Source organism: Mauremys reevesii, linkage group 6, assembly GCF_016161935.1.
Source record: "Mauremys reevesii isolate NIE-2019 linkage group 6, ASM1616193v1, whole genome shotgun sequence".
NCBI classification, from domain to species: domain Eukaryota; kingdom Metazoa; phylum Chordata; order Testudines; family Geoemydidae; genus Mauremys; species Mauremys reevesii.
In genome coordinates, this window is record NC_052628.1 from 1,861,999 (window position 1) to 1,884,003 (window position 22,005).

Below are 22,005 nucleotides of genomic sequence, written 5' to 3' on the forward strand. Positions count from 1 at the left end.
CACAGAAGTGACTGCTGCTAAAAGATAATTTATTAAAGACTGTACTATCATTTCCTAAAACAATGGCACAGACAATGATTAAAAATCGTAACAATTGGTCAGAGTTTTGAAGATCATTATTATAATACATCTATAGACAATAACAAAGCAGGTATGCAGTCTCTGAGAACTCTACAAGCAGGCCTGTGAAGTACAAGATTCATATCATACAGCTGTACAAATGTCAGAGAAAAATAGAAAATAAAATACAAAAGGAATCACCCAATATGCAGTCCTTGACTTTATTGACAGTGTTACAGTACATTATGTGCCAGGACTGGCTTGTTCCACCTTCCATTTCAGAGTGGGACAGTGCTCACTTGGCTGCAAATAGGAAGGAAAAGAAGTCTCAAGTACAAATCCTAATCTTTGTCTCCCAACCTATGAAATATGTTAAAAGCCAATCCTGATGTCCCCATCATCATTTTTGCTCAAGACTTCTCATTTTACAAGAAACAAATTGGACACTCCTTTTATCTAGTGCAAAAATATTTCCCATGGTGACATGAATTCACAGAATGACTGACAGTCATACTTATGCAAACTATCCTCTGCATGGCCAACAGCAACCTTGTGATCAAGAGAGAAAAAGTCCCGCTCCCTCCCCAACCTGTGTGAATGGACAGAAATCTTTCTGATGAGCACATGCTGTGTCTGCCCCAGACAGGCCATTGCATCAGGGTATATAGCAAGGAATCCTCAGCTACTCCATGGAAACAAATGCAGTTGAAATCTTGTAAATATTGAACCACCAACTCAAACCCAAACCCTCCGTGTTTCTACGTGTCAAAAACCTAGTAATAGCACAGCGCTGAAGTTAAAATCAACATACAGCAGCCATTTAATTTGTCATCACCGTAGTGCTCATTCCATGGGTCAGAGGTGCCCAGAGTATGGCTCGTGGAATCTAGCAGCCTGCAACAGCCCTCATTTCACAGCGATATGGCTGCACCAACTAGTGACAATGTGCTCAGCTGTGGTCTACTCTTGGTTAGCTGTCTTTGCCGCTCTCAGTTGGGCAAAGGCTTGGGCACCTGGGTTCTTGGCTTGCTTGTCCTGACTCATGACAGCACCATCTTGGTCATACTTCAATTCTAGCTGCATAGTCTAAAAAACATGCAGCATTTTTTAGGTTGATGCTGATGTGCCCGCATGTCATGTTGGCATGGACTGGCATTATCGACACAAGAACATCCTTTGGCAGCTCTACAGTAAGGGGAACAACTGTGCTTTTCCAGCAACCAAAAGCATTGTTCTCCTCCCAGCATGTCTGAGTGGTTTGTTTCATGTTTGATTCTGAAGACATTTCATGTCTGCCAATTCCAGAGGATCAAATCACAGTGCTCCATCTCCACACCACCCAGTGTGCCCCACTCAGAGAGAAAACCATTTTGTACAAAGCACAATTTGTATCTTAAATAAAAGTGTGTGTCTCATTCTCTATGATGCCTTACCCCCCACTAAACAATAAATAATTCACATCCGATTGGTGGATATGTTTCCGGTACGGCACGTGCGCTATTGGAGCTAACACAGACTAACTGAAAAACCTTTTGTAATTAGTAAAAGAAAATGGTTGAACACTTGCACATATTGGCACAAGGAAAACGAGAGCGGGAATGTTCAGAGCTCAGCTCAGGTGCCTTCTTCTGTGGAGCGGGACTCCGATTTCAACTTTACAAACTCTCTGGCCACTTCGTCATTGGTTCGTTGAGAGAGAATCCTCAGGACTGTGAGCCCCGTCTCGTCCATGTGAATCCTACGCCCTAGTGGGCACCAGCAAGCACAGCTTCCTTTGTCCGCTATCTCTCTGAGCTGCATCACAGCTATCCCCAGGACCCGATCTTCCCGAGCAAAGCAGTAATCCTTCACACAGACCTGGAGCTCATAGGCATCTGGGCCGTCTTCATTCCCCAGTATGCTGAAAATGACAGGCACAAGTTACTCAGATTCAAGCAGAAAGCATACTGTCTCCTTAGATCCCCTGGCAACAGGGGAATCCTGGTAAAAATGTTATCCAGTCACATTTATTTAGTCAGAGTCATGGCATTTACATTGGGAACAACTCTCAGAGTGGTCACAACAGGACTGTACCATCACCCTGTGCACATTTTAGGGCTCTGAGCCTGCCATAGAAACTTCACTTCCAAAGAAAATCTTCAGCAAAGCAGAACATCGTAAAGGTGCTTTGCGAAGAAAACAAAAGGGGCCAGACTTTGCTTCTTTATGAGGGATTAAGACAACCTGACTTCCATTTTTCACCTTTTTGCTTGTTTTTCATATCAGAAATTCAGGTCCTGTTTAGCCTGGAATACTCTATGGTAACTGGAGAACTAGTAAAATGATGATGTCACAAGAGTCAAGAGAGTGAAATTTGAGCTATGAAGAGAAGGGATTTTTAGTCAGACCCTTTTAAACCATTGTGTTTGTTGAGGCCCTCGCAACTTGACATTTTGGAGAAAGGAGGCCCCTGTTCAGTGAAGGTGAGAGCAAAGAACAGATATCTCAAAACTCCCCCTCAACAAGCACCCCAGCAAAACCAAGGATTTAACCTTCCTCATATTTTTAAGGTTTAAAAGAGAGCAGAATCCACTTCCCCACATTTTAGAAAAACCCTTTTCCAACCTTCCTTATAATCAAAGCAGCAAAAAAGTGACAAGCTCCATTTTTTCCAAAATTCTTTGCAAGTGATATTTAACCTCTCTCATTCTGACAAGGGAGTTTAATGAGGACTAGTCCACTTCTCCGTTTGTAAGGCCTCAGAGAGCAGGGCCCTTCGTATTAATGAAAGGCCAGTTGAGAAGTTCAATGTTCAGTGTTTAGAACTGCTGCATTTCTAGCCATAGGAGAAGATGGTATCCTTGGAAACAGGTTTGGAGGGCTGCTTGTCCCATGTGGCTAGTCAAGATCAAAACTAATGGGCAGACTTCTGCTATCACATGAAGAAGTTTCAGCCTCAACTCTACCAACAAAAGCGATGACTCATTAAAATAATGGATCACACTGAAGCAGGCTGATGTGCAGCAATACACAATACGTATTTCTGAAGGTAACTGACAGATGTTCTTTACATGAGCCATAAATTGTACACATCTGTCCCTGAAATCCGCGTTCCAGTAGCAGCAGCCATTCAGCACTTTCATGATGAGTTGGTTCCTCATGCCAGAATACTGGACCTGACTGAGACACCTGCTGCTTCCGGTTACCCTATTGACACCGACAGGTCATTCTACTGCACTCAGCAGCAACACGTTACCTGGGTTCTGCATGCGCTTCCCAGTGCAGACCCTCAGCCTGGCTTTCGTACTCACAAGTGAAAGGTTTCGTTGTATTTGGGTGCCCAGTTGTTGCTCTTCGATTTGGTTGTGAACTTTCTTTTCTTGTCGCTTTGATGAGGTCCAATCATAGTGACTTCAACAAATGGGCGGAACATGCCGGATGTTTGCCATTTCAGGTCATTGGCTGCCACAACTAGACAAGAGAGAGAAAATGAGAGCCCCCTCTGCAGAAAGGTTCATCTGTTCCAACTGCTCTAACCAGCTTTTTAATGCTGAGCTATCCACAAAGATCACACAAAACAACTCTTCCAGTTAAAGGCTTCACAGCTGTTCTTTCACAGTTCAGAGGCTCTGATCTGAAAGATATCGGTCCTGAACTCACATGGGGCTGGGATATATTATTTTACTGAACAAGTTACATGCTTTTTTATTCATGATTTAAAGTTCTGTGGAGGGAATCCTGGACTCAGGAAAGCAAGAGGTTGGTAATATTTGCAATCGGCAGAGGTAAGGCAGGCAGGCAGGCAGACTGTTCTAGGCACACAACTCTAACAATGCACCTTAATGCCGATCAGCAGCACCCCTTTGCCATTCCAGTCCTGGGCAAGACTCCCACTGAAGTGTCTATCTCCTTGAATTTAGCTAGGGAGAGAAGACACACTTGGGTTTTTTGATTTTTATAAACAAGACACTTCCCTTCTTACTGTCACTTCTCTACTTGGTGTAACTCTGAGTCCTATGGGGGATGAGTTTGAATTGTCGCTCAGGGAAAAGAAAGTGCTCTGATACTATGGCTAGCGGTGAGGCGTGTGCAGCTACTGGCTGCTGGCAAGGTTTTCTCTGGGACGGGTCCTCAGCTTTAGAACTCTTCCTCCACACCCAGCCACCAGAGGCCAGATCTGTTGGCTCTCTAGATGCACCATAAAACTCAGCTTTTCCCCCAGGCCTTTGTGTGGAGAGATGGTGGATATTTATGTATGGATAACCCCTCCTGTTACAGTGTGGGTTTTACTCTGTGGGATGGGGGCCTTAGAGAGACTTTTATACATTTGAAGAAATAAAGAAAACAAATTAAAGGCAGCAAACATAGGCTAGTGAGAAAGTAACTGAGAAGGAGCCGTGGAGAGGAAGGAGGAAGAGAGAGCCTCAGCAGAATCACTGTCATGCCCATTTGGCCATCAGAACTAAGCCAAAAATCCCTGAACGTGTACAGACTCTGCTCTCTGGGTGGCTCAGTGAATGGAATAGTTCCTTAATGAAGGTTGTCATTTTGTGCCTTGCTGGGCACGGCACACCAGTTTGGTGGGATATTTGCAGGCCTGATGAGAGCCATGTATTTGACTTGAGTGTGTTCCACAAAATTACGTTAAAAAAGGAAAGAGCTATGCATCACCATGTGACTGGGTGAGCTGGGACACCACTGCCATCATGCTGCTGTTTCGCGGGATACTCCAGATGGGAGCCCAGTTTTGGTCTTCATTTAGTATAATCGTTAACGCTACCCACAGACTGGACAAAATCAGATACACTGATATATGCCAGCCTACAGCATGGACACAGCAGTACAGTACCAGTTCATTCCTGCTGGACAGAGGTTATCATAAGAACATAAGAACGGCCGTACCAGGTCACACCAAAGGTCCATCTAGCCCAGTATCTGTCTACCGACAGTGGCCAATGCCAGGTGCCCCAGAGGGAGTGAACCTAACAGGCAATGATCAAGTGATCTCTCTCCTGCCATCCAGCTCCACCCTCTGACAAACAGAGGCTAGGGACACCATTCCTTACCCATCCTGGCTAATAGCCATTTATGGACTTAACCACCATGAATTTATCCAGTTCTTTTTAAAATGCTGTTATAGTCCTAGCCTTCACAATCTCCTCAGGTAAGGAGTTCCACAAGTTGACTGTGCGCTGCATGAAAAAGAACTTCCTTTTATTTGTTTTAAACCTGCTGCCTATTAATTTCATTTGGTGACCCCTAGTTCTTGTATTATGGGAATAAGTAAATAACTTTTCCTTTTCCACTTTCTCAACAAAAGCAGCAAAGAATCCTGTGGCACCTTATAGACTAACAGACGTTTTGCAGCATGAGCTTTCGTGGGTGAATACCCACTTCTTCAGATGCAAGCCTTGCATCTTGCATCTGAAGAAGTGGGTATTCACCCACGAAAGCTCATGCTGCAAAACGTCTGTTAGTCTATAAGGTGCCACAGGATTCTTTGCTGCTTTTACAGAACCAGACTAACACGGCTACCCCTCTGATACTTGACACTTTCTCAACATCACTCATGATTTTATAGACCTCTATCATATTCCCCCTTAGTCTCCTCTTTTCCAAGCTGAAGAGTCCTAGCCTCTTTAATCTTTCCTCGTATGGGACCCTCTCCAAACCCCTAATCATTTTAGTTGCCCTTTTCTGAACCTTTTCTGGTGCTAGAATATCTTTTTTGTGGTGAAGAGACCACATCTGTACACAGTATTCGAGATGTGGGCGTACCATGGATTTATATAAGGGCAATAATGTATTCTCAGTCTTATTCTCTATCCCCTTTTTAATGATTCCTAACATCCTGTTTGCTTTTTCGACCGCCTCTGCACACTGCGTGGACATCTTCAGAGAACTATCCACGATGACACCAAGATCTTTTTCCTGACTCATTGTTAGCTAAATTAGCCCTCATCATGTTGTATGTATAGTTGGGGTTATTTTTTCCAATGTGCATTACTTTACATTTATCCACATTAAATTTCATTTGCCATTTTGTTGCCCAATCACTTAGTTTTGTGAGATCTTTTTGAAGTTCTTCAGTCTGTTTTGGTCTTAACTATCTTGAGTAGTTTAGTATCATCTGCAAACTTTGCCACCTCACTGTTTACCCCTTTCTCCAGATCATTTATGAATAAATTGAATAGGATTGGTCCTAGGACTGACCCTTGGGGAACACCACTAGTTACCCCTCTCCATTCTGAGAATTTACCATTCATTCCTACCCTTTGTTCCCTGTCTTTTAACCAGTTCTCAATCCATGAAAGGACCTTCCCTTTTATCCCATGACAGTTTAATTTACGTAAGAGCCTTTGGTGAGGGACCTTGTCAAAGGCTTTCTGGAAATCTAAGTACACTATGTCCACCGGATCCCCCTTGTCCACATGTTTGTTGACCCCTTCAAAGAACTCTAATAAATTAGTAAGACACGATTTCCCTTTACACCAGCACCAGCAGTGCTTGCGCAGCTATTTACAGAACTTCCTGCTTTACTCTACCTTTCACTGTGACCTTGTGTTCACCAGTTCCTGGGTGTGTATACAGGTCGATCTGTATGGACACTTCACCCACTGGATCATCCACACCAGAACCTGAGGCAAAGATTGACAAACACCGAAAGAAAGATTAGTTTACTGGCACCCAGCTTCAGCTTATGTGCTCAGCAAGGCAATACCCCATTTGCAGTAAGTTAGCCCATAACCAGCTTCCTTGCAGACCCTTCTAGTTTGATGTTAATGCAAAGGTCGATCCAATACCACATTTGTAGGCCAAACACACACCACATACATGACAACTTTTTGGAATAGATTATAAAGTAATTATACTGCAAAGATTTCACACTAGGAAGGATTACAGCGTGGTTTTTGAAGTGCCTTGAAAACCTACAATGGATCCCAACAGAAAGCATCTGCTAATGAGTTCCTACCAAGATATTGCACACATGTGGGCATTCCTGTGACCTGGGGCAAGCACCATTTCCCTCCTTGCAAATGGAACTAGTGAAAATGGGAGGGAGGGGAAGAGGGTTGGACAACAAGGGATAAGGACATAAGATTGATACTAAATTTGCTCTGAGCCAAAGTACACGTCCAGTTTTCCAAACAGCGTTCTGTACCTGCACCCTGGATAAAAGCTACGATTCCCAGTGCCTCCATCCCCAAGGAAGAGGAGAGTCCCTTCAGACCACATAAGACTATGAGGCAAGTTAAGAGTTTACAAGCTGCTTAGAAACTTTACTTGATCAGTTAGCCAGTGAGTAGTTTCATAAAAGAGTTTCATAAAGGAAAAGGTAGCATGTTTTAATCGAACAGGCTGGGGAAGGGACAGAGGTCAAATAAGCTTTACAGTTCTCATGTTATGTTGTGTTTGAGTGAAATTCAGGACAAAATTTGAAAGAGAGCACTAAAAAAAAATCATTTGGTTAAATTCTCTAATGCAGTGTTTCTCAACCTGGGGGTTGCAACCCCCGGGGGGGTTGCAAGAGGGATTATGGGGGGTTGCAAGCAGGGCTGGTGTTAGGAGCCCCACAAAGCTAATTTACATGTTTCAGGGCTGAAGCCCCGAGCCCCCAAGCTTAAGGTAGGGGGTCACAATTTTTTAAGTCCAAAGCGGGTCCCCAGCACAAAAGGGTTGAGAAACACTGCTCTGATGTACGACTGAATTCAAATGCTTGACGGGTATTTTGTAGGCAGCAATCGCTGTCATTTAGAAGAGGAGGATGTAAACACATGTATGCCATTTCCTGAAGTGTCTCTGATACGGTACAGACAGTAACTGCATGCGGATCAAGGCAACTTGACATACGTTCATGTATCTTGAACTGTAACTAAGCGGCAAAATTTTCAGGAGTGCACCTGAAGGCTCTAATTTATTTATCCTGCCCTGGGGGCTCCAAACAGTCGTTTAAGAGATGAACAGGCGGAATGGATTTTCTTGGATGTATCTTCTTTGGATGACCAAACTGTGTGCTAGCAGAAAGTGACTAAGCACAGAGAGGAAGGAACAGTATGTAAACACTCTGTCAAGGCTGGGGGGGTCTCATATTAGACCCTGCCTTGGTTTGTTGATATGTGCACGTCACATTGCTCCTTCGCTCTCTTCCAGCATTGTTCTGATGAGTAGACAGGTTACTGACATCATATAAACCACAAAGAAACCTGCCCTCCAGGCACTTCAAGGACCTTGTATATTTCAATGCCCTTCCTGCCCACAAAACTCAAGAGGATGTTCAGAGTGCAGGAACTGAGTGACATGCATGACTCTGCTTTGGAAGAAACCCAAGGCTCGGAGTTGTGCCGCAGGCAAGCTGTCCAGCAATGAAGCTGGCATTTTTCAATGGTATGGCCCTTGTTTTGGGGAGCATGCACCGTGTTTTACCAAAATTACATTGGGCCTGATCTGCATTTCATTTACCGCAGTGTAACCCAACAGACTCTGAAGGAGCCACTTCCTGATTTACACTCGTGAGAGCAGAATCTGGCCTATTAAGTTTTAAAGCTGATTCAGTTTGAGGCTTGTCTATCTTAACTTGGTTTCTTTTTATAGGAAGATCCTGCTTTCTTATCTGGAGTGCTCTTCTACACAGAGGCCCTGGGAATATCTGGGATGGCAAACAGGCCAGAAACATTCTACACCATTTACTAATTTCTTGGTGGTGGTGACTGAATGAAAACTTGGGCATGGAAATCTTGCTAGATTTGTGATATGTGAGGGCTGTACACTGAAATCCCACGTGCAACATGGTACAGACACGTTTTCACCTGAAAAACAAAAGCTTTGGGCAACATACAAAAACTGGAGAGCTGAAACCCAGCAGGATTCAAGCGAGTGGCAGGACTTCTAGCTCCCCTCTCGAAGTCAAATCTTCAGCTGATTCCTGCCCTCGTATGTGCATTACACATCACCACGTCCCATGAAGACTCTGCCTCAGCAGCATGTGAGCATGCACATCTAGTAGCGGTCACACAGCCACAGGCAGTGCATAGCAGAGGGTAAGAGCAGCCTGTAGCATCTGGCAGAGACTGTTTATTAACCCTGTATTGTCAGAACAGAATGTACATTCCCGTGAATTAATCTCAAACTCCAGCAGAGCCTGCAAGGCAGGACCCACCTCCTTGCGTCACACAGCCCCCGGCTCTGCTCTCTGTAGGGTGGAAGCAGTCCACAAGGGGTTAGGTTCTATGGGGAGCTACAGGGAGGCGGGTCTCTGGAACAGGTTTCCAAAAGCAAGGAAGTTTGCAGCTGGCTAATGTTGTTATGGTAACAGCATTAGTCTTGAACATACCCTTATCAGGAAGAACGTCCTCATTAGCGGTAAACCTAATACCTTTCCCATCATGCACTGAGTCATGAATTCAAAAGGCAAGGAGCAGGCAGGACAAAGAGAGAAGAATGTGAATTACAATCCAATTAGCAGTGACACAGACAAATACAACTTGAGGAAGTCAAATATTCTAGCTCTTCATAGACTAAATATACCCAATCTGCTGCACCAGCACAGGGTTGTAAAGCGATGCTGTTTCTACAGGCCAGGGAATCTGTTTGGGTTAGCATTGTGAAGACACGATTCGTGCTGCTGGCAGAAGTACGCTGAGAGCTCTGATCCTCAAACGTCCTAGCTTGGAAGTCTAATAGCTTTGTGTTACCAAAGCCTTTGAAGTCAGTCAGAGGGGGCTGGAGTTTCTCAGAGGCTGCCATGCACAACAGTTCAGAGGTGCAGCAGGGGTGGCAGACACCTCACTCAGAGTTACATGAGCACTGCACTGACTTTTTTCAGCCATTTCCTCCTACAAGCCTATGGGAGGCCTTAAGAACATGAGAGGAAACCCCAGCTGGGGAGAACTCTGTAAAGCAGGAATCAGCCCTAAACACTGGTGCTGTTCCCTCTGCCCCCTAGACACATGTCCAAGTTCTCCAAATCATTCTATAGTCTGGGGCTATTTAGACGTGTTTGCAAGGTCCAACCCCAGCACAGGGCCCGGAACTGAACTGTGGCCAAAGAGGACTCAGTTCACAGCTTCTTCAATGCTGCTACAAAAAAATCGGTGAGCAGAAGGCCTGGCTCAAACCCTCCCCCAAAGTCCTCCAGGGCTCCCAGCCTGGAAAACTCTCTAGAGCAGTGGTCCCCCATGTGGTGTCCGTGGGTGCCATGGCGCCTGCCGGGGCATTTATGTGCGCCCGCCTAGTGCCCAGCAAGGGAGAGAAGCCGCGGCCCTGCGCCTGCCGGGGACAGAGAACTCCGAGGCTGCAGGACCCCGGCGTTCTCTGTCCCTGGCAGGCACAGGGCTGCGGCTTCTCTCCGGGGCTGCAGGCTGCGGGCGCCGGTATTCTCTGTCCCCGGCAGGCACCAGGCCACGGCTTCTCTCCGGCTTCAAAGCTGGGGACAGAGAACTCCAGGGCTGCAGGCTTCATTCTATGTTAAAGTAAGAATAATAAATATATTTGGACCAGCAGTTCAACAATGTTTTACTTTTTAAAAATAAATAAGATGAAAACTGTTTGTATTTTGTAAAAACGCCTTAATTTTTCTTACAGGTAGATAAAAAGAGCAAATTCACATGGTAAGGTGAAAGAGTCATTGCCGAATAATTTAATTAATACCTTTTACATGTAAAATTACCCTTTTTATCTTATGGATTCGTATATTATGTAATATTAAATATGATGTTTTACGTATTATTTAATGTACAAATACAAAATAAACCTTGAAAAATTGTTGGCGCCCACCAGGCTCTTCTGAAAACATGAATGTGCTACTGGCCTCAAAAAGGTTGGGGACCACTGGTCTAGGGTACAGTATACAGCAACATGGGGACTGCCAGACTGAATCCCCCTGGTCCAGTGTCCCATCTCCAACAGTGCTTCAGCAGCCAGTTATGGGATCACCTCAGAGAAAGTTCCCGCCTAACCCCCAGTAGTGTGCTTAGCTTGTCTTTTGAAGCTGGCGGTTTATATCCCCCTCAAGCCTCTTTTAAAACAGTATTTCCTGTAACCGCTCTGGATATTTTTGTTATTCACACAAACGTCTAATCTTTTTTTGAATCCTGTTACACACGTGGCCTCAATATCTTGTGGCAATGAATTCCACTGGCTAACGCCGCACTGTGTGAAACAGTGTTTTCTTGCATCAGTTTTGAATTTGCCACTTTTCCATTTAGCTGACTGTCCCTTTGCTCTTGTATTAACAACACATCTGTGCAGCCAGAACATTGCAGGTTGGCATAACTGAGTGTGGTATGACATTGCACAATGTTATGCCACAGCTTGGAACGTCCAGACAGCGTGCAGGGTATAAGACCTAGTTAAGTCTATGGCTTTCACGTGGCATGGATGAGGGCATCAGTAGTGAAAAGCTATGTTAAAGTAGACAAAATGCAAAATCAGAGGGATTTAGGAGCCTGGTTCATTTTTAGGGTTGCTAACCCTCCAGGATTATCCTGGGGTCTCCAGGAATTAAACGTGCCATGTGAGGAAACCTCCTGGAATATGTCTAACCAAAACTGGCAACTGTATTATACATCTTGTTGGACTGGGAAGTGCTTTGCCCTGACTAACCCACAAAACTGACTCTTACCATAAGGATGGGTACCTAAGAAAAAGATGGGTCCCTTCTCATTTCCCTCACTCCAACATCTGGAGGATTTTGTTCTCTGGAGTTCATTGCGGAAGGCATCTTGACATAGACAACAGCTGTGCTTACTCTGTCTGGCCACCAGACGTCTCCACTGCTTTGCAGAGATACAGCTTCAGGAGCGTTTATCCTTGTTGATGGTAGCTTGATTCTTTAGGTAACTTTGAAATGTGTACCTGCCCTGTGTTTCTAGATCAGTGGCTCTCAAGCACAGGTCTTCCGGGGCTACATCAAATCACCAAGATGTGTGTCTAGTTTGAAAAAAGGCTATGTAAAAAACACTAGTGAAGTCAGTACAAACTAAAATTTCATACAAAGATTTGTTTATCCTGCTCTATATACTATCCACTGAAATGTAAGTACAATATGTATATTCCAATTGATTGATTTTATAATTATACGGTAAAATGAGAAAGTCAGCAATTTTTCAATAATAGTGTGGCTATGACACTTTTGTATTTTTGTGTCTGATTTTGTAACAAGTCGTTTTTAAGTGAGGTGAAACTTGGGGGTACTCAAGACAAATCAGACTCCTGAAAGGTTGAGAGCCACTGTTCTAGATCTCAAAAGAAAAGGTGTTTGTTTTAAGTGTGTGTGTTTCAGCCCCACAGAAAGCTGCCTGAGGGACACTTTATTTGACTTTAAAAGGATTCTTGCTTCTGCCTCTTTGTCATCAAATTCTCCAAGCAGAGAGAGGTGGATACTCTAAAATTCAGATTTTGACTAGCCCCTTCCATATAGCAGTGAGCAAGATGTTTTAGAAGAGCTTCTTCCACTTCCCCATTCCAATCCCATGCTTGGTAGCAGGTCAAGCTGGCAGAGTCAGGCAGCATGAGAGCACAGATGTTATGATTTGTGGGACCCCAGGCTGCTGGAGGACTGGTGGAGGTGGGGAGAAACTGGACTATAATTGGTGAGACTGCATAGGACACACCCCCCCCCCCCCAGAGTTGCTTGCATTGTTTGTGCTTTGGGACAGCTGGCAGCGTGGGGACTGTATGGAGATCCCAGACAGGTCTGACTCTCACGGCTTTAGCCATCACTTTCTTTTAACAGCAACATTGGAATGGGAGGTCCCACCCCACAGACTGCATTTAAATCAGGGTATAACCTGAAATCTTAGGTTATAACCTTAAGATATTACCTTAGCCTAGTGTTAGTTTCATTGGTTTTCATGTCCTTCTCCAGAGATGAGCAAGAACCACAAAACCACACAGGTGGCCAATGAACATCCTCTGGCTATGGACTGATACTATTCTGTGCAGAAACGAGGAGACCACTGCTTCTGAACAGCTGAGAGATCCACAGCAACAAATCATTATCCACAACAGTATTGGCCGACAATGTGGCAGTGTTACCCTGGCTTCCACAGAACTCCCAGTGGGCCATCACAGCCACGTAGTAAATAACTTGTGCTACTGCTGTGTCTTTCCCTCCAGCAATGAAGATACGTAATAATCTAGGTAGCAGATATCCGAAACTGGCTGTGCACAAAGCAAGACCTTCAGCTTCATTATTCTTGTAATGAAGTGTCCTCCTCCTTGTGACTCTCAGCATTGCTGTCAACCAGGATTAGTCAGAACTGCCTGGGCTGCTGGTGAGTGGCCTATGACCTAGGTGTGGTCCGCTTCTGGGTTGATACCTGCTTGGAATCACCTTCCACAAAACAGTACAATTCCCAGCACAATAACTCCAAATTTCACTTCCCCAAATCACTTACCAACATCAGCACCAGGAGCTTGGCTGTGAAATTAGCATCAGGCAAGAAAACCTCCAGGAGTTAAATTTGCACATATTTCTGTTCCCTCAAGATGTAAATGTTGAGCAGGAAAACCCCAGCAAATAGCAGCTCTGAAACTGTCATGTTTCCAGGAGCGTGACTGCCAAAGACGCTGCAAACTAGTAGTGCAAGCCATGGCAATTAACACCACACTGGAGAGCTCTAGTCAACCCTCCTGATGACAGAAAAGAGCCTTACCCTGAGCTGTCTGTGTCTGGACAAAGGTTTTGATGAGAGTGTCTGTGGTCTGAGTGTAGAGGGACAGCGCATAGCGGAGCGACTGCAGGTCTGGGCTCTTCTCCAAGAAGGTTTTCTTTAGACCGTTCCCACCAGCATGGAAATATTGCTAAGAGCAAAGAGTAAAAGCAACAACATTAAAGGAAAACTGCCACTAGCAACAGACAAGCTGCTGGCAGCCCCTCCGAGAGCAGAGGGAGCTGAAACCTTCGTGAAGCATTTTTTCCAGCAGTGGCTGATTCTTCACCCCAACAGCTCCCCCATCCATGTGTCAGATCCTGACTACAATCACACAGGACCCTTAACTATGCTGGTTCCACAGTACTATTGACCTGAGTGCCATGTAGGTGTTTAACTGGGCACCTCTTCAGAAGTGGGTTTATGCAACACACTTGGTACCCTGAGTCATTGTGATGCCTCATGCTGATCATTCACTAAGATACGTGCCACGCACTATCCATTCTAGAACAGCATCCAGCGAGTGTCACTCACTTTTATAGTATCCAGAGCCAGGTCCAGAACCGCACACTGCTTTGGAGTGAGACTTCTAGTTTCTTCCTTCACCATGTGATCCTGAAAAGAACCATCAGATCAAACATTAATATACTGCTAGCGGCAAAGGCAGGGGAGTCCCCAGTAAAGCTGGTGCAGTGGATTGACACAGGGCTGGGGCACTGATTCAGCTATGTAAGAAAGAGTGATAGGGACTCTTTCAGAATCATCCTTTGATGCAACCGCTAAAAAAAGTTTCCTCCCATTCTGTTGTGTGCACAAGAGGGAAGGAGGTAAACTCACAATGGTGACAGATCGCATTTTAATCCAAGTTTGTACTCTGCAGCCCTGTGTCATGAAAAGCCCTAAATGACAAATCTGCTGGTCACTCATGAATTATGCAGCCCGCCCCAAAACAACTACTAACAGAACCTTCAGCCCACAGGGACGTATTCTGTGTGTGTCCCAACTTGGACAGAAAAACTGCTTGAGAGATTTTCTGAAAAAATGTATTGGTCCTACTGTATTTTTCATACCCCTCCATGCAAACAGGCTGATTGCCTTGGTGTCGAGTGAAACAGTACGGATCGTCAAAGGAAGAAGAGTAATACAGTCTAGAAACTTCTAAAACATTACCTAAAATATGGAAACCTTGAGACCTACCACAACTAAAAATCAGTGCTGTGTATCCCCCTGGAAATCTTCCTTTTCCAATTGTCCATCTGTTAGAATATACTGTTAATAGAATATATTTCTAGTCCTTAAGTGTCATGAGACAATCAACCCGCAGACCTGTCACCAGGCCAAGCACTCTCTCTTTGCAGGCTAGGCCTCAGGCCATCGTAAGTTTGGAGGGTAAATTCTACATTCTGGGAGGTGAAGGAGAATTTCTCCAGCAGGTGGTTTGGCCATTTGAGCTGCTGAGAGGTTTGGAATTTTAGTAGCAGCAGCATTCGTGGTCAATATGTAGGGGAAGCAGTCAATGCAATTATTACACACACTATCACCACTACACATTTTGTGAATGTATCGGGTCTATCAAAACCCAGACATTTTTCCACTGGGAATGCTGACTGCTGCATGACACCTTTCAGGGAGACATGCCTGCCTGGCTACTGTGTCCCTGTCATAGCAAACAGAGCCGTGATGTAGCCTACCTGTTCCTGTCTTGTATTTCTTACATTTGCCACGGGAGCCCAGTCAATCTTCATAATGACCAAAGATAGGGACACGTATCGTTCTCTTACTGACAGGTGATTGTTCCAGAGGCTGACCTGGCTGATGGTCCATTTGTTATCTGGTTGAGCCTGGCTCCTCCTTTAGTTGAGTACAGATTGTGGCCCCTTGACCTTTGCAAAGTAACATGTTCATGTTGAACATGTGCACGCAGCTGGCCCAGAATCTCAAGTAAAGTTAGGCTCCTACGTCCATACAGAACATAAGAACGGTCAGACTGGGTCAGACCAATGGTCCATCTGCCGACCTGACGGGAGCCGCTAAGGGAAAAAGTTTCTGATGTCCATTCACGCGGCGCGTGCACACCTAATGTGGAATGGACGTGAACAAGCACTCGAAGAAGAACTAGACTGTTCTCAGTGGCAGCAGATGACAGAAAAAGGCGAAATGGTCTCAAGTTGCAGTGGGGGAGGTTTAGGTTGGATATTAGGAAAAACTATTTCACTGGGAGGGTGGTGAAGCACTTGAATGGGTTCCCCAGGGCGGTGGTGGAATCTCCTTCCTTAGAGGTTTTTAAGGTCAGGCTTGACAAAGCCCTGGCTGGGATGATTTAGTTGGGGTTGGTCCTGCTTTGAGCAGGGGGTGGGACTAGATGCCCTCCTGAGGTCCCTTCCAACCCTGAGATTCTATGCTCCAATGACCGTCACTGGCAGCAGGAAGGAACTGAGCAGGCGGCGGGTTGGCAGGGACCTATATACACCACCATAAAGGCGCCATGCCAGGGGTCTCCACAGCCGACCCAATGGCTACCTCCGACGATCGTGCACACAGCGCGCGCACACCTATTGGAATGCACGTGAGCAATCACTCAAAGAAGAACTAATGCCTCTGGGACAGATACAGACGAGTGCACGTACACTTTCGTGCGCAGCTAACATGTACCAGTGGATGCCTCCCCGTCATCCTAGACTTGTGTGCACACAGAAGTACGTGGGCGTGCAAATCAGGGCTGCACAGGAACACTGAATGTGCATCTATGCAAAGAGGCATGTACAATTCTGAAAACGAAGCCCTTTGTACAAATTTTTTTTTCCATTTCACTGAACTTACACCCAACAGATTTACAGGCAATGGCAGTTAGCAAGCAGAATGTTTGTGTCATTTCAGATTTATGTTCAGAGCAGCTTTATGAGTCGCAAAGGCCCTCCACGTGACCCCAGTGAGTGGAGAAGACAAGGAGGACTGTCCCCCATCCTCTTGAAGCCTTTGGCCAGCTGGCTGCCTGAAGCTCAGTCGCTGCCCCTCTGCTGAGCTACCTCTGAAATCTGTGACCACAGGTACTAGGATGAAAGGAGGAAGACAGATGCCTCACAGCTGCTGGCAAAGTAGCACAGCACAGCCCCCAGCACAGGAATCTGAGCTTTGAGTTCTGCCACAGAGGAGCCCGAGGGGCTCCTGAAAAACCTGGGTGCCTCAAGGAAAGAGATAATGGTCCCGAGGTGCAGGGTACACACTGATGGAGAAGAAACAAAACAGATGCAGTCACAGTCCATTAGCATCTTGTGTCAATAAGTGTAACAAATGTGATACATGCACAAGGCAACTGAATTTTAATGGCATTGATTCAGTCAGAAAAATGCTCTTTGCATTGGAAAGCGCTCTGTGATCAGCATCTTGTACCAAGTTCAGCTTCCTGCCAATCCTCCCTGCTGCACAATTGATAATTTCATGTGTTGCGATTCCTCATTTGCAGCTTCTCTTGCACACGAGTTTTTCTGTAGTAAGGTTAAATCATACTCAGAAGGGCCTGACCGGTATAAAGCATCTCCATTTCTCTATTTGCATATCATTCTCGTTGTGACCCCTGGAGCAACGCTTGATTGGCTCACCGTGAGGCAGCGTGCACTTAGTGACACTCATGTCAGCTACGGTGCCGTCAAAGCACAGCAGATCAGCCTGCATGCTAAATGCCAACTTTCAGCAACAGGGAGCCCATGCAGTCAGAATTCTGGACACAGTTCAGCTCTGCTCTAGAAGTGACAGTTATTTTCATATCAACGAGTCCAATTCAGAAACGATTCCTTCGTCAATAGCTAATGCTGCCTACATTCCCATTGATATTCATTTATTACAAGTGTTGATTACTATTTATAAAAAGCTCAAAGCGAAAACTTGGCATTTTCTATTGCACAAGTACATGTAGAGGAATTGGCTGGATTCTCAGTGTTCTTTCTTTTTCCTTTTAAAATAAATTACTGATTGTTCACTTGTTATACTGAACGTGCAAATAATTAAATCTACTGTAAATGTAAAGCCATGCAGTAAATCTAAGCGTGCACTCACATTAGCAGCATGTATTCTAAGGGGCACATTGCCAGTCACAGACAGGGGAGAGACAGAACACAGGCTATGCACTACTGCACTTTCAGGTTTGTATACAAGGACATAAATGCAAGCCACACAACATCAGTACCTTCAACTTTGACAAGTGTCCCAGTTCCTTAGCAGCACTGAAAATCAACTGCGTACCCTATGATTGCAAGAAGTTAAAGTGGAAGAAAGGAGAAAGATTAGAAATCAATTTTTGAGCAAGTAAAGGAAAAAGTTGCAAATGAAGCTGGTCCATTGATCTTGATGTAACAAACCCAGTGCCAGACATGCTAGTGTTGTTTTCCTCCATTTCCAAGGAACACATTGGTTAGCTAGGGTAAAAAGCAGCCACATACAGAGCTCCCGCAGGCCGCGGTACACTGCTAGCTCTCATTTGCCAAAACCAATTACACATCCCGCTGGATTACACACAAACTGATTGTGAAATCGCTGTATTACCCTAGTATCAGAGGGGTAGCTGTGTTTGCTGCTTTTACAGATCCAGACTAAAAGTCCTGTGGCACCTTATAGACTAACAGACGTATTGGAGCATGAGCTTTCATAGGTGAATACCCACTTTGTCGGATGCATGACGAAGTGGGTATTCACCCACGAAAGCTCCTGCTCCAATACGTCTGTTAGTCTATAAGGTGCCACAGGACTCTTTGCTGTATTACCCTAGACTGGAAGCTCTATTACAGCCAGCCCTACAGATCTGGGAGTACAAAGCGTTTATGGAGTTGACTACAAACTAAGCGCAGATCACATTGTCAGACATGCAGCACGGTGCAACCAAAGAGTGGGGTTAAGCACGTTAGCCCCCCAGTTTGATCGGCTTGGTTTTCAGTGTATTATCTCAGAGTCTAGTGGAATACTCTAACAACTCCTTATTCACAAACATGAGCAGACCGGCACCTAGACATCCCCTGTTCCCACACCACGGTTTACTTGTGTCCTGTGAACAATGACACAGTAAGGAAGGAAGCTGGAGCCCTGGTGATGAGAAACGTGACTTGGAGCCAGATACACTGCAGCATAATGAATGCTGGTCCTGTGTTGCGTTGCATGCGGGCCGGATAAAGCACAACAACCAATATGATTGCAAGCTGAATCATTTATTATTTACAATGCATCATATTATATAGGCTTCTCCATATTAGCAAACGTCAGACACACCAACATTACATTGCTGCTGATTGGTTCTTTGTCTGATACACACACTTTTCACATGCATGGCCCTTTGCTTACTGGTTTCCCATTTCCCATGCAACTTATCTGATCCCAGTTAGGCCACCTGGCGTCTGTCTCCCACGGGCTAGCTCTCAACTTTCTCATAACAACTTTATCTAACTCCTCTATTCTTGTTGTCCTGCTGCTGTAACTTTCCACCAAGGCAGCATAGGGATGATGTAACCCCACAGTCCTGGGGCAGTGACAGAGGGGAGGCTGCTGTTGCTTTTCCTCCGCCATAGCATCTTTCCACCCTTCTCTAATGTACCTGTCACCTGGATACTGGAGTCCTAAGGCTACAAGCAACCAGACAGTTATTGCCCCCATTGCTCCCAAGATCCTTTACGGGATGTGCTTGAAATTATTTTCTTCCTCCCCCTGTTTTCTCCTCCTGCCTGGACAAAGGGCCTGTTCAGTGCAGAGCCTGAGGAATCCAGCCTGCCCTCGCTCTGGTCATGAATTCCCTCCGCTTTCCATTGCATGCTCCTCCAGGCTACTCTGGCAGGTGCTGTAAATGTCCAGCTGAATTTCCCCCTTTCTTGCTCAGTGAGGCCTGACGTGTGCTGGGAGGATTGTCCCCTGGAATGGGGAACTGGACCCTTGTCCCTCCAGGCCAGTCAATGATAATTAGGGCACCCACCACTGTTTAATTTTGTTACTTTCCCTAATGACCACCATACACCAGGTCAAAGGGAAGCCCAGTGAAGCTAGCCCCATCCTTGGGATTGGTGGTTTCCACAGGGCCCATATGTTCCCAAATAGCTCGAATGAGCCCCTCAGCTGTACATTATTTTCCTTCACCACCTCCCCTCCCTACCCCTTTACCCACTAGTCTTCCTTACTTCAGTAATCCCTTCTCTCTCATACCTCCACCCGGAGAGCCCCCAAACCAGACACTCCCAGTGCTAAGAGCCTGGAAGAGCTTGGCTAGTGTCATTGAGCAAAAAGGCAACTGAGAGGGAATCTGACTGCACTGTATAAATACATCACGTGGGGGGGGGGGGACTACACACCAAGGAGAGCAAAGAGCTATTGCAGCTGGAGGATAGTGTTGGCACAAGAATAAATGGGGATAAACTGGCCATGAACAAATTCAGGCTGGAAATTAGGACGACGTTTCTACCATCAGAGGAGGGAGGCTCTGGAGCAGCCTCCTAAGGGGTGAGTGGGGCAAACAACGGAACTGGTTTTGAGAGAAAGCTGGACAAATGTATGAGTGTGATTGTATGACGGGGTTACTTGTGATGCCAGAAGCTGGGAATGGGCGACAGGGGAAGGATCATTTGATGATTCCCTGTTCTGTTCATTCCCTCTGGGGCACCTGGCATTGCCCACTGTCGGCAGACAGGATACTGGGCTAGATGGACCTCAGGAATGGCCAGACTGGGTCAGACCAATGTTCTTATGATGGTAGGGGGCAGGGCTTCGCAGCCCTGGGGGCCCCTTCAGGTTTATGTTCCGAAGCTCATGCTTCAGGACTCCAGCTGGTCAACTGCAGGGGTCAGGAAGGGATTCCTGTCCCTCAGGTACTTTGCTGGTATGTGCTTTGTTTTCGCTCTCTGAAGCATCGGGGATGGCCACAGCTGGAGATGGGACATTGGACGGGGAGTGTCAGGGATCTGAGGTGGCACTGAGCATCCTCTCTCTCAGATGCTTGGCTGGCTGGTTCTTGCTCACGTGCTCAGGGTCTGACTGATCATGATATGTGGGGTCAGGAAGGAATTTTCCCTCAGGTCAGACTGGCAGTGACCCGTGTGTTTTTTTTTTAAACCTTCTGCTGTGTGGGGGTGCAGGTCACTAGCCGGAATTATTTGGGTATATCTCACTTCAATCTTTCGCTGCCATTATGGGGTCTTCGGCACTGGTGCATCTCAATCTCCCCCATTCTCTGCCTGTCGCACAGAATAACCTGGTCTGCTGTGGGCTGTGATATTTGGATCCAAGTCTGATGGTTGGGTTTAGCGTGTGGGTGGTGCTGGTGGCCTGTGAAACACAGGAAGTCAGACTGGATGATCTGGTGGTCCCTTCTGACCTTAAACTATGAGACACTGCATGTCTGCTGCCACCCTGATCACTTGGCCTGTCTCCTATATCCCTTCCTCCCACCATCTAACTCTGTATTTTGTAAGCTCTCTCTGAAGCAGAGGGGTCTGCATGCTGGGGGAGTGGGGCTTGGTGAGGTGGGGTTCTGGGTGCAGCTAGTTGGGGGTCAGAGGTATGGGGGTCTGGATGTGGGGGGTGGAGGTTTGAGTGCAGGGAGCTCAGTGGGGAGTGGTCTGGGTGCAGGGGTGGGAGTCCCGAGGCAGGGTGTCTGGGTGCAGGGGGGCTCCAGATTCAGGGATTGAGGTTCAGTGGGCTAGGGTTCAGATATGGAGGACTAGGGCAGTTCTGGATGTGGGGTGAGGCTTGGTGGGGGTGTCTGGGTATGAGAGGTCCAGCTGCATGGGGGTTGGGCAGATGGGGGAGCAGCTCCCCATACAGTGACTCCTCCCCCACAGCTGAGGAGCGATGGCGGCAGGAAGCAGGGGAGGATGCTGAGCTTCCTGCAGCTGGGGGAGGTTTCTGGGAGTGAGTCTGACACAGCCCTAGCCACTCCTTGCAGGGGAAGAGGAAGTCCTGTCCTGTCCTGCCTCCAGCCCAGCCAGGACTAGCAGCTGATCCCGGCTTGGGGTAGGAGCTACTGGATGGGGTGTCCCCAGCCCTGCGGCGATTTACCTCTCCGCTGGCGGCTCTGGGTGCCTGAAACAATGTACCTGTGCTGCTAGGGAGTGGTGTGTAACTGCTCTTGCAGCTTCCCTTTGCTTCCCTGTCAGAAAGTCATTTTTCTGCAGGGAAGCAAAGAAATCTGCAGGGCACATGAATTCTGCACATGTGCAGTGGCGCAGAATTACCCCAGGAGTAAGAAAGGTATATCCTAGTAGCTTTTACAAGGTGCTGCTAACTAATCACACTACTGCAATATCTGACTGATGCGTGGGACTTCACTTAGGGCTTTTGATCTGCA

The 22,005-nt window shown here is 46.3% G+C and overlaps 1 protein-coding gene across 4 annotated transcripts in view; it reads right to left on the reverse strand.

Moving 5' to 3' along the window:
• Nucleotides 1-1,577: 1,577 nt before the first annotated feature.
• UNC13B (unc-13 homolog B) overlaps nucleotides 1,578-22,005 on the reverse strand; it is a 354,256-nt gene continuing 333,828 nt past the window's right edge. For 2 of the 4 annotated variants that reach the window (XM_039543403.1, XM_039543402.1), the window contains 6 exons: nucleotides 17,875-17,931; nucleotides 14,226-14,306; nucleotides 13,695-13,842; nucleotides 6,585-6,677; nucleotides 3,351-3,510; nucleotides 1,675-1,960 (listed from right to left, as the gene is read on the reverse strand). In XM_039543403.1, the coding sequence (XP_039399337.1) occupies nucleotides 1,675-1,960; nucleotides 3,351-3,510; nucleotides 6,585-6,677; nucleotides 13,695-13,842; nucleotides 14,226-14,306; nucleotides 17,875-17,931 (825 nt within the window). Of the gene's footprint in view, nucleotides 1,961-3,350; nucleotides 3,511-6,584; nucleotides 6,678-13,694; nucleotides 13,843-14,225; nucleotides 14,307-17,874; nucleotides 17,932-22,005 lie in introns of all 4 variants that reach the window. The other 2 variants (XM_039543398.1, XM_039543401.1) reach the window with 2 other exon arrangements.